Source organism: Leptosomus discolor, chromosome 2, assembly GCF_034619465.1.
Source record: "Leptosomus discolor isolate bLepDis1 chromosome 2, bLepDis1.hap2, whole genome shotgun sequence".
NCBI lineage: Eukaryota > Metazoa > Chordata > Aves > Leptosomiformes > Leptosomidae > Leptosomus > Leptosomus discolor.
In genome coordinates, this window is record NC_141392.1 from 25,118,346 (window position 1) to 25,130,993 (window position 12,648).

Below are 12,648 nucleotides of genomic sequence, written 5' to 3' on the forward strand. Positions count from 1 at the left end.
GTATCTTGAGAAGAAAAGCCACCCAGGAAGCTTTTTGCAGGAAGCCCAGAAGGTGCAATACGAGAGATGCAGCAGGGAGCCTTTGGCAGGTGGTGGTGATGACGCACAGAAGTTACTTTGCCTTCAGAAAGAAAAAGCCCTGTCTGCTGCTTATGTAGGTGTGTTTTTGTGATCTCCCCTCTCCCCCAAGTAGTTGCCTGGGTCGCGTAGCAGCGGGGGAAGCGGCAGCTGCTCGTCCTGGGCGGCAGCGGCGGCGGCAGCAGCAGCAGCAGCAGATTATGGTGGCAGCGCGGCGGCAGCAGCCCTGATCCGCGAATGTGTTTTCCATTGAAGATCATCGCTCGAACGTGCCACCTGAAGATTCGGCAGCTGGGCAGGGACCGCTAACGTTTTAAAGGGGAAAACCCTGCAGGGGGAAGGAGTTGAGGGAAGGAGGGGCAGCGCTAGGTTTTGTGTGTGCTTGTGGGGAGAGGGGATTGGTTATCATGGCGGATCGGACAGCTCCTAGATGCCAGCTCCGTCTGGAGTGGGTTTACGGGTACAGGGGTCACCAGTGCCGCAACAACCTGTACTACACGGCAGGCAAAGAGGTGGTTTACTTCGTGGCTGGAGTCGGCGTGGTTTATAACACCAGAGAGCACAGCCAGAAATTCTTCCTCGGGCACAACGATGATATTATCAGGTAAGGGGGAAGACTTTTCTGGTGGTAGGGTGGGGTGGGGTTTAAACGGAAGGGAGGAGAATGTAGGGCTGGCAGAATACCCCCTCCTCGCTTCTTACAGCTCAGCTTGTACCTGTCGTTTTAAAGCAGCTCAGATTTGTTACCAGCAGTCTGGGTGGAAGCTGGGTTTCTAGATACTGGTGATTATTGTTATTTTTGTAGCAAAGCTTCAAAATGTTGCTATAATAAGAGAGAAGGTAAGTTTTTTTCTATTGCACCAAAAGCAAAGCACTTCTTTTCAGTACGGAAATGCACTGAGGAGATCTTAGTGCAACATTGCTGCAAAATCGTGGATCCAGCACCTTGATCTTCCAGAGCTGGGACCCTGGCTCGCTGATTCTGATGACTTACAGCAGGCAGATGTAGCTGTCCTTACACTCAGCACATCCCAGTACAAGAGTGCCATAAGTCTGTCATGTAGGTCAAACTAATCTTTTGTGTGTGTGTCTATATATATATGTGTATATAAATATATGTATTATCTGGAAAATTTCTCTCAAAACCAAGTTTAGCTGTTTGTAATCTAGCCAAAAAATCCCGAGCGTGCTGGTGCAAGATGGCTACAGAAGCACAGGTCTTGCTCCTGGTCTGACCAGTTTTTGGTCTCTTTCTCTCAAATTCTGCTTAAGAAGTGGATTTTATTGATGTTGCTGTCCTACAATAATAGTAATTTTATTCCATTTCACAAAACAACAGAATAAAAATGTGGTTGCAGAGTTTAATGTCGCCTTTTAAAAAATTTGTCTAAAATACAGAAATGTACATCAGTAAAATAGAAAATTAATCTTATCTTTACTACTTTATGCTAGAAATCTGAACCTAGAATATCCTTACAAGGGAAGTTGCATGGTAGTGACACTCCTGTGAACACAGCTAACTGCTGCCCCCCCTATTCGCCTAATTCAGCATGAATGAAGCGTTTTCTTGATGATGTGAAATCAGAATAGTCCCAGGTGACTCATGGTGCAGTAGTACTGTGGAAACATCTGCTGAAGTCAAGAGTTTTTTGACACTCGGTAGCAAAATCACATAATTGTCATATAATCATTCTGGAGCCTTGTTTACAGAAAACCATCCAGTTTTCCCACTTTTCCTGGTGAGAGCTTTTGACTGCTCTGTAGCCTAGTAGCATTCTCCTCCTCCTCTTCATAGTATGTTAAACAGTAGCATTTCATGAAGTATGGTGGATGTGCATAAAAGTTTATTCTGGTTTCAAAGGTATTATCAGTTCCAAAAGGCTGTTAAAATAGGCACTTGGCTGATCAGATCCTTTAGAAAGGAATGAGTATTTTAGATGCAACTGCAGTATCGTGAAACTAAAGTTTTCCTTATTGTATGGACAAACATTTTGATACTCTGTGGGATAGGAAGTGTAAGCTGTGTAGAGAGTTGTATATTTGTGAGCTTATGTTTGAATTCTCATTGAATACTAGAAATATAATTTGCCAAGACACAACTACGTATCTACATATATCCGCTGGTTGTTGTTGGACAGTGATGCTGTGGTTCTCTGGTTCTCTAACACATACACACACACCCACACACCCCCGCCCTTCTTTTTTTTAAATATTCCGTCTGCTGAGGAATAATTGTCCTGCTTATTATGCTTGACAACACCTCCCTCCCCAAACCAATTGTGTTGTACAGCTTCTGTGCCCTTTATTTTAGGGCATCTCATATTAGGAGACTGCTTTTGGCAGTGTCATGTTTAGAACATACAATGGGAATAGAAAGAATATGAGTGCCTGATATTTGTAGTTTGACGGTGCCTATGCCTGTTTTGCTCTTTAAAGGAAACTAGCAACCACCCATTGAAATAAGCAGGTGTTTTGAGGGACTCGCTGTATGTCCAACTAATGCTTTGGAAAGATGAAGTTTGGTTCTGATCTGCAATAAGATCAGAATTCTGTAGGACAGCTGTCATTTCACAAAGGATGAAACATTTGGGTCCAGAAAGCATGAGCAGGACCCAAATAACAGTCAATTTCAAATTATAGTGGCCAAGGAACATTGCTATAACATGGGCTTTAAGAAAGTAGAGAATCTTGCAAATGCTGCTAGAATATTCTGTTGTTTGCAGCTGGTAATGGTTGCTTCCTTTGCTTTTGATGCACTTTGCATTCCTTATTGATGTAATGTCCCATCATTCTTAAGTACTTCTAAGTAGATGGTTCCTTGCATGGTTATCGCTGCTATGGCTAATAAATGCAGGAATTTAAATTCTCAGATGTTGGGCTTCACAGCCATCATCTGATTGAGATGAATGGGATGAATGTAGTTACTCAGTTTTTCTGGTTTTGTTGGTATTTACTTGCCTGAGACCAGCTTCTAAACAGCAGTTTTAGAATGTCCAACAGTCATACATTTGCAGTCCAACAGGTTGTAATTTCTAAAGAGATTTGAAAAAAAGAAAACCTGCAGATTTTGGAAAATAATGCAAATTCTTTAAGACTGAAAGACCCTGAAGTGGTAAGACCTTCTGCTTCTGCGGATTGCTGTTAGCTCTGTCTGTCTTGACAGGTTTCAGTGAATGCTATTTGGTGGAAAAAAAGTCAACCCACGATTCAGAGGGTTGAGAACCTGTGCATTACCTTGAAGTGTTTATTAAAATCATGAAAGTGGATATTTGTCTGTGGTGAAAAGGTCAGGTGTTTAAAAGTGTGCGTTTAACGTGTTTTCACAAGTTAATAGTCATGCCTCTTGCTTTGTATCAAGATAATGCAGTCAGACATAATTTAGTTTGGAGTAAAGCAGACCAGGCTCTATTGGATTAATGGAGAAACGCCGTTTTTTCCAAGATTCATATTTGAAAAATGTTTTGTTTGTATAAGGGGCTTAACATACTGCAACCAGTTAAAGAAGCAGATGTTCAGAGTACGAACAAACGAGCTCTGAAGTGTTCTTTTTTCTGTACAAAGCCACTACAAGGTGCTGTGCCTCCAACCTCTTCCTCCTCTGAACTTCATGATGAGGCGACGTGAGCCCTGCTTTGTGGAGGGGCTGCACTGGGTGACCTCCAGAGCTCTCCTTCTAACCTAAAGTATTCTGTGATTCTTTTGGTACTTCCAGTCATATATTACAGTTCTTGCATGTTATTTGGTTGTGGAATAAGTAATGCTGTTGATTAACATGTACTGTCATTGTAAAAGAGGATCAACACATGATTGAAATGAATAGCATTGGTTCTGGTTTCAGACGACTGCTGCTGATGATGCATTTTTTGGAGACTAAAAAGACATGTCATTTATGAAGTTTTTGTTATAATCAAAGAGCATGAAATAGACCCTATGCTTCTCCCTCCCCCTTACTTTAAAAAATTACAGCTTTGATTATTGAGTGCAGCCTAGCAGCTTGGGGGAGGTGGAAGTTGGGGTGGTACTCCTTTCTCTGAGCCGTGAGCCTTAGGTTTACCCTAAAGTCTGTGGTACAGACCGCAAAGCAATCATGAAGTGTCTTGCACAGTAGCTCTACATTTGGTTGTTCTTGAAATGTGATCTAGCCGAAGCAGCCTTGCTAATGCATAATAGCTATGTAAAAGCATAGCAATTGCAACGTTTTAATGTAGAAGGTGTCACGTGGACATATCGTTACACATGTGACTGCTTTTTGTTGAATTCAGTCATTTGTGCTTTGCAGGATTAGGTTTCAGAAGCTGTGACATTAACATATGGGGATTTTTTTTTTGTTTCTTGAGTAATTTAAAAGTGGGCTTTTGCAGCAACTCATTGTAATGGCTGTAAGTTAATGTATTAATGAGAGTCTTGTAATTCATGCAGCCTCGCTGCCTTCAACAGAATTCATGCGAGTGTAGGATTTACGTTTAGTATAACCACTTGCAAGACTGGATCATTAGTTTTGACAGTGATTGAACACTTTCAAAAGAATGGAAAGTTTTCTTACTTCTGTATTGTGCATTACTTGTATGACAGCAATCTCTTGATGAAATGTTGAATGGAGGCAGTTCTTTCCTATAATTTTTCTGCAGTTTTTGCTTGTGAAAGCCAAAAAAGCTTGCCACAGAAAACAGCAAAAATGAAAATATAACCAGTTGAGATGCTTCTCATTATAATTTAAAATGCAATTGATTTTATTTATTTTTACCAAATTCATTTGTAAACAGAAGTTCCTAACTTTGGGAGTTTTCCAATGATGTATTAACGAAGTTGTTATGTCTCCCTGTTCTTGTAGTTCCAAGAATTTCTGCAGTATTGAACATTTTTCCTGAATATGTCAAAACTTACTGAGAGAACACCTTTCACAGCATATTGAAGACTTCACCTGCATTTCTTGTATACCCCAATTTCTTGCATTATTTGATATGTTGTAGTATTACGCATTTATAAAAGCACAATTTGCATTCCAGTGGCTTCAAGCGAATCACTTGTGAGGCAGAGTGCCACAAGGGACTGCTCCCTTTCTCAGGTCTCCCTGCAGTGTTTGCTGCCTGGGCACAGTACCTCGGAAGCCACCCTGTTATCTATGGATGCCAAAGCATGTTGTCTGTGTAAGGCTGCTTACAATGTAATAGCGATGTCGGATTTATCAGAATATTGCTATAAGTATGCTGGGGTGTGTGTTCCACTGTGCTGACAGATTGAGATTAAAAATGTGGATGTGCTAGCGGTGAGGAGATTTACTGGGCTGCGAGAGTGACTAGAGGCCTGGTTTGTTCTTGAGAGTGATCATTGCGGGAGACAGGATGTGTATCGGAACATGACTGCACGTTTTCTTGTCTTTCTGCAGTAGGGGGAAAAAAGAAGTATGATGCTTGAAGCACTGTCGTATGTTGTTGACTGTAGTAAATGTAATTTTGGAATAAGTAAATTGATGGCAGAGGTAGGCAAATCAAAACCTCAGAGTTAAAATATCTAAATTGTCCTTTATTTTTTTTATTTAAAATTATGTATTATAATAATATTTCTGTTTATCAGGTGGTGCTTATTTGAAGGGATCTAAAATACTTTAAATTTATATTTAGTTGCCACTGTTTGGATGGTAAGGGACAGCACTTGTTTGCTATAGAATGATGTTCAAGTTACCGTGGTTGTTTCTTATGATAAGTGCATGGAAGACTGTGCTGTCTGTGGCTTGCGCTAAACCCTGACTTTAGTCACGGAAGGTGCGCATGCAGCGCTGCTGAAATGTAATGACCTAACAGGTAGCAAAGTAGCAATGAAGCCATCCGAGATTTTCAACAGCAGAAATTCCAGACCTGTTTCTTGCATGAATGCTATGCACGTTCCTGTGCAAAGCCATTAAAATGTGCTAGACAGGACTTTGGAACAGCTAGGGTGAAGCAGAATCTGAGCTCCACGTGTACTAATGTGCTTTAGGAACTGTTTTGAGACAGGAGGCTGTTAAAGGCATTTCATATTAAAGAAATTAATCCCTCGTAAAAACTTATCTAAAGAGTGTTTTGCTTCTTTTGCTTTCAATCTCAAAAAAAATGGGAAAATGCCATTTACTGCATGGAGTCCTGGTGGCTGCTCTTGTTCCACTCAGTTGCTGTGCTGCATTCAGATTTTAAGTCTTTACTGGGGCTTGTCCAGTCACAGCTCACTTGCTTGTTTGGACAAATGAAAATATGTTTATTATTAAAAAACACAACTGGAGTTTTGAGCATTTAAATCATCAGATTGATTTAACTCATTTTCAAAATGGAAAAGAAATAAACGTGTCCAACAAAACAGGAAGTACTTGTATTCCTCTGTAGAAAATATTTGGATCTTTATTACATTTTCAAATCTTTTCACAGCTGAAAAAAAGATGTGTTTAAGTCTGTTTCAGCTAGTATATTACATTTTTAATTGGATTTATGTGAACCAACTCATCACACAGAACTGAGCATTCAGCTTATTAAATATCAAGGTTTTGTTATGCATAGTCTTATATTGGAATTTTGCAGTTAGAGACTTCTGTGTCACGTTATTTACCTTGTTTTCCTGCGCTGCTTATAGTATCTTAAAAAAATCAAACTAAGCTTAATTTTTTTTTTTCCATTTCCTCTGCATTAACTCTCTGCAACTCTTGTTTTGTTTTACTTCAGTTTGATTTAAGATGACTAGGAATCCTCAGGTAGCAGTGCGTAATCGCTGTTTAACGGGATGGATGAGAACTCATAGAAAATATTTTGATATGAGTCACCTTCATTTCAAATTGTCTTTTTAGTTAGAAGGGTGGGGGGGCAACTTATGGGACAGTTTTGTATTACCATTTTCTACTATAAAAGTTCCTGTAAAAGTATATAAATTCTAATTTTTACGGAAGTTTATAAACTGCATCTTCTGGGAGAGAAGACCTCAGCCTCCATGATCTATTACTCCTGTCTTTCTTACTGATTACATGTATGTCAGATAGATTTATCTAGGCAATTTCTAGGTACTTGTTTTCTTTTTTCTAAGTCTTGATTACGTTTTTCCAAGAAGAACCACATCTTTCTTTGAACACTTAATGGAAAAATAATGATGTGTATTTCAGCAATTAGTATTATAGATTCATACTTTTGCCTATGATAACTTGTTCATAACTGGGTATCTCAAGAAAGAATTGTGTCTGGCAGGGGCTGCAAATGTCATTCCAACATTTTCACCATGCAAACTGGCAACTGAGACTTTTCAGATGTGGTGGTGGAAGTTACTCTAGTCTGTGCTTTGGGCTTTTCCTTGAGGACACAAGGGCTGCACCTCCTTTGGTGAAAATGGAAGAGGAAGAGAGAATTTTTTTGTTCTGTACTGCGTTGCAGAAGAAAGCTCCTTTGCTATAGTATCTATTTGGGAGTAGAAACAGGGTTTTCAGTTTGAGGGAGATTGTTATTCCCCCCCCAAATATTGGAGGAGAAGGAGCTGCAGCAGTATTTGTGGCAATACTTCTGATATGTCTCTCTAGAAGGACAAACTGCTGGAACAGTTTTCACATACCATAAATACTTCTATGAAACATTCTCAGTGACTTTAGTACTAGACTTGCACCTAGCATCCATATGCTTTCTACAGCTCCTAGTGTTTGAATGCTTCTCTGCAAAACAAGGAGGAGTTTTAAGGTCTTTAAGTATTCTGCTCACTTGCCTACTGCTCAGTTTTTTAGGAACATTTGGTAAATGGCAAAAATGCCTACTTTTTTCCCCACTTAAAGACTCTTCTTTGGAACAGCAGCTTGTTTTTCATGAGATGTGTTTCTCCCCCAGGAACATTTAGTTGTCTGGAGTTTCTGTATAACAGGTGTGTTGAATTTAAATTCTTCTTTAGAGGTGGTATTTATAGCAGAGTTGGATGAGACCTCCAAAGCTTTAGGTAGGCCTGAACTTAAGGCCAAGTAGACTCTCTGTTTATGTCTGTCTCGAAGACTGACATGATGAACCAACCCAAGAGATCTCTAAAGGAAACATCATTCAACCCTGCTGCATCTTCAGAGACAGTGACACTGGATGCATCCAGGGAGGAACATCACAGTGCTTTTGTCTGGGGTCCTTGGTGTTGCAGGGAAGGGATTCTATCTGTTATGCAAATATACTGGAAATAAAAGTTACTGGTTTACTTTTCACATCCTTTCTACCTTACATTCTATACAAAATTGTGCAAGTTGCTAAGAACAACTTAATACTGATGTATTACTCAAATGAAACAAAGAGGTATTGCTACTTGTGACTTTGCATAGTGGTGATGTTCTCGGTTGTACATTTGCTTTTGCAACCTCTTGAGCTTTTTCCATGTACGAGACGCGACTAACAGCACAGTGAATCCACTCAGCATGCAGAGGTGGACTTGTTGATTCCAAATTTTGGTCAGTGCGTTGTGTTGCTATACACATTCAGAGTTCAGAACTATTGCTGAGGTGTTTTGGGTGTACTCATGTGGTTTTCATACCAAATATATCAAGTTTCTTTAAACAGTGTAACAGTATAATGAACTGTGGTACACTGTATCTTACTGATGTAATTTCTGTTGATGCTGGCGTTGAAGTCTGGTCTTTTGTGACAGATGGATTGGAAGACACTGAAACTATGGTAATAAAAATAGAATATGAAATAAACAATACTCTGAGAGAGATATAGCAACCCCTTTATTTTGGTTGCCTAGCACCCCTTGTTACAAAAGATTTTACTGAATTTTTATTGGGAATTTTGGGTGCCTTCATTATTTTTAGCAGACCTGAATGTTCAAGGGATAATCCCACAAGAAAGTTGCTGACTAGTAATATAGTTTATATATAGTCATACTCATGTTGATGCATCCACATCAAAATTTGGCATGTGGAAGCAAAATGTCTGCTTCCTTGTCTTCAGAAATTGTCTTCCATATGCAGAGATAAAAATTGCAAGTGTCATTTACTTTTATACTGTCTTTAGTAGTAACATTACTTGCAAATATTAATTGCAAAATAAGGGTGTTTATAACAGTTTTGGGCAAGATGAGCTAAACTTCTGAAGAGCTCAGGATCCAGTGTCTCTCTTCTCTTTATTTTTTATTTTTTTAAAAAAGAAATGTTGTTTATTCAATTAAGTAAACTGTAGTAAAAAAAAAAAGACAATAAAATATGCCTTTGGTTTATTACAGCTCTCCTTGCAATTAAGGTTAGAGCATTTTTTCCATACTTCCTTCTTCTATGTATCTTAAGACATATTTAACAGAAGGTTAGTCAGAGTCAGCTTCTCTCTGACCAGAAAACATATGTGAAAGGTAGATTTCCTTGGTTTTTTCTTTCATATCTCTGTTTTTGAACATTATTCATAAGGTACTTAAAGGAGCTTTTGGCTTAGGTCTCCAAATGCTGGAGTCTATGATTAGGTGAAAGTTGAGCTTTCTCTTTGGCCTTCTGTCTGGTAGAATATGAGAAAGATGATGACATGTATGTGACAAGTTACACTAATAGGACCAACTCTGGCCCTGTTTACAGTGCCGTTGAATATGTACTAGTGTGGCTGCATTTAAACAAGATTTTAGCAGTAGGGCTATAGCAGATTCCTGGTTCCTCTAGGATTCTGAGATTACTTTCTCATCTGTTCAGAAATTATATATTTTATTTTGAACGCCCATTGAACTGCTGTTCGGTGAAACTCCTCTTTCTATTAGCAGCTGTAAAACAAGTTTGTAATATGCAGTTATGCTCCTGGTCCATGGTCTTATGCACACAGAGTGATTACTGAATAAGGACTGGCTCTGCTACTTCTAGAGGTTTGCTCTTTTTCTTTAGTATGTGGCAACAGGAGGAAGCCACAAATGTCTAAAAGGATATTATATTGAGCCTTTAGGAAAACTGTCTTTTGTTGAAAGAGCTATTTTAAAACTTTGGCTTATCATTCTGAAGAGGTTTGTCTGGTTATATCGGGGAGTTAGATATAACCATCTCAGTTTGACAAGCTGCTTTTAGAATGGGCAGTTCTGTGCTGTATTCCTTATAAGACTGCTTATAATGCAATCCCTGCTTGCCAAGGGGTAGATAATGTAAATGTCTTTTGCCAAAGAGTTCTCTTTGCTCTTTGATTAAGTACCTGGAGGTGGCCTTGCAGTAGAAAGTACCTCTGTTTCCCCTGGGTCTACGCAGCTGCATCTTCACGGTTCACAGTTAGGGCTGTTTGTGTAGATTACCTTCTGGAAGCTGTAGTCCTTCTTAATGGTGTAAGAATGTAATGGTATGGTACAGATGAGGTTCTAACCAGAATTACAAATATCAGAGTAATCTCAAAGACATACTCTAGTTTCAGCCTGTAGGGACTATTTTACATCTTAATCCAGGAAGCAGGTTTTAAAGAATTGCACCTAAGCTATGTGGTTGCAGAAAACAGCATTTTACAAAACATACTTAAAGCAGGTAGCCTACTGAAATCACCAACAGGAATATTACTTTCTCTTCTTACATGCATGTTAGTTTAATGTCATACCATAGGTCTGGCAGGTAAGTATCATTAATTGGATAAACAAGTAATAATTCATTAAACATTTTTTAAAAAAATGCCCAACAGAGAACTTTATTGCATAGTAATAGGTACATGTGTTCCTTAAGTGGTATGTTTTCACAAGAGATTTTACCAGAACTTGTTCAGGTAATGCTGTTTCAGGGAACCTGCTAGGTACATCTGCTTGAATGTAGCCACCTGGAAGAAATAGAAGTGGATTGTGCACTGAAGGTTAACATAGACATGACATTTATCGTGGTGGAAATGTTGCTTATCCTAAAGCTTGCTCAGAGCCTTCCTGGATATTTTTAGAAGATTAAGATTATTGGACATGGGCTCAGGATATGACATTTTTTGCTCTTTGAGACTTGATAAGATTTTTGAGTGTTTAATATTGTTAAATAGTGGTGTTAAAGAAATGCCACTGCCCTTTTTTCTCTTTTATGCATGGCACTTTCCACCTCTCTTCATTTCCCACTCTCTTTCATTTAATGAATTGGTTTCTATACCACATCATGCCATTCAGAGTGTAATTAAAATTTGGGGGGGCTTCTTTTGGATATAGGACTCTTTTGAATATAAAATTTTGGATATAGATTGTATCACAGATCTCAAAATAAGTATTTCCAATTAATTTCAAGTGAAAATTTGACACTTCATATTGTGACGAAAAATTTTAGCAGAGAATAAATTTGAATCAAGAGAGCTAATTCTCTTTATTTTCTCTTCTATTAAGTGGAGGGAGATCACCTTTTTTACGAAATCTGCACATCTGTGTTAGGCTCATCTCTCTTCTACCCACTTCCGAGGAGCCTCCTTCTCTCTGCCAAAGAAAAGCTGGGAGACGGTAGGGCTCGCGGGGCTAAAGCTGGTCTTCATGAACATTGCCTGAGTCTGATGTTAGCTACAAGAGCTTTTGGATACATTCTTTCTTCTTTGTATGTACTCTAAAAAGTTTTGCAATGCTCGTTTAAGAAATGAGTTGTGGTGTTGCCAGAGTAGGCTGAAGTTCTTTGGGAAAAAATGGGGGAGAAAAAAGCAGCCTGTATTACTTTACCTCTGGATATTGTTAAATTTGCCTAATAGCCAATAAATAGGCACTGGTAGCCTACTGTATTCTTGAAAAGGTTTGATGATTAAGGTGAAGAACAACAAAATGATTGTGGAATAAGGCTTATGTGTTAGCCATAATTAGTTTCTGGGTTTTGTTACCTTCTGAACAACACACTGATCCCATGACTTATTCTGAATGGAAGAATATTGTACAACTATTGCTCTGTTCCAGTGAAACTTGCTTAATTTACGCAGTAACAAAATTTTTGCTGGTGTACTGTTAGCAGTTCAGAAGAGTTCTTCTAAGAAGCATCTGCGCAGGTGCTAAATACTTTATTTCGAACTGGAAACTTAAAAGCAAGCTGCTTGTAGGTCACACTGCAGATCTGTGTAAATAGGCTTGCTATTTACAATTTTGGTCTTCTAAACATTAACTTCTCTTGGTGGAACATTGGTGCAGTTAAGACAGTGACAGCGAAAGCTGATACTTGAGAAAGAGGCAAAGTATGATAAAGACTTCTGGCAATAGAGGTCTGGAAAAGCTGATTTAGCTGTAATTGCCACATTAAAAAATATATTATTTTGTAACCTGGGACTAGGCAGGATGACTATAAGATGGATGCATCCATTATTAGTGGTAATTTAATAATTGGTGGTGACTTTGAATCCAGCTAAATATGTGAAAGCTTTTACATTTCTGCTATAAAACTTATTTTGAGAAACAGATGAAAAAGGTAGTGTGGTTTAACCCACACTATATCACTGTAGGCATCGAATCTAGATAACTAGATTAATCCATGCAGTTAGTCTCCACAGCCTCTGGTTTAAACTTATACAATGGATTGGTAGTGGTACTTTGTTCCTGGCTAAGGTAGATTCCTGTAGGTCTTTAAAACTTGCATACACCTTTCTAAACTTAAGAATACTAAACCTAAGTTCATTGGGCTAATTGTTTGGGGTTTTTTTAATTACCATACATGCT

General features: G+C 38.7%; 1 protein-coding gene across 3 annotated transcripts in view; it reads left to right on the forward strand.

The window, feature by feature from the left end:
• Positions 1-485: 485 nt before the first annotated feature.
• Positions 486-12,648, forward strand: part of EML6 (EMAP like 6) — a 117,138-nt gene continuing 104,975 nt past the window's right edge. For all 3 annotated transcript variants that reach the window (XM_086460776.1, XM_086460777.1, XM_009955777.1), the window contains exon 1: positions 486-682. In XM_086460776.1, the coding sequence (XP_086316902.1) occupies positions 486-682 (197 nt within the window). The remainder of the gene's footprint in view (positions 683-12,648) is intronic.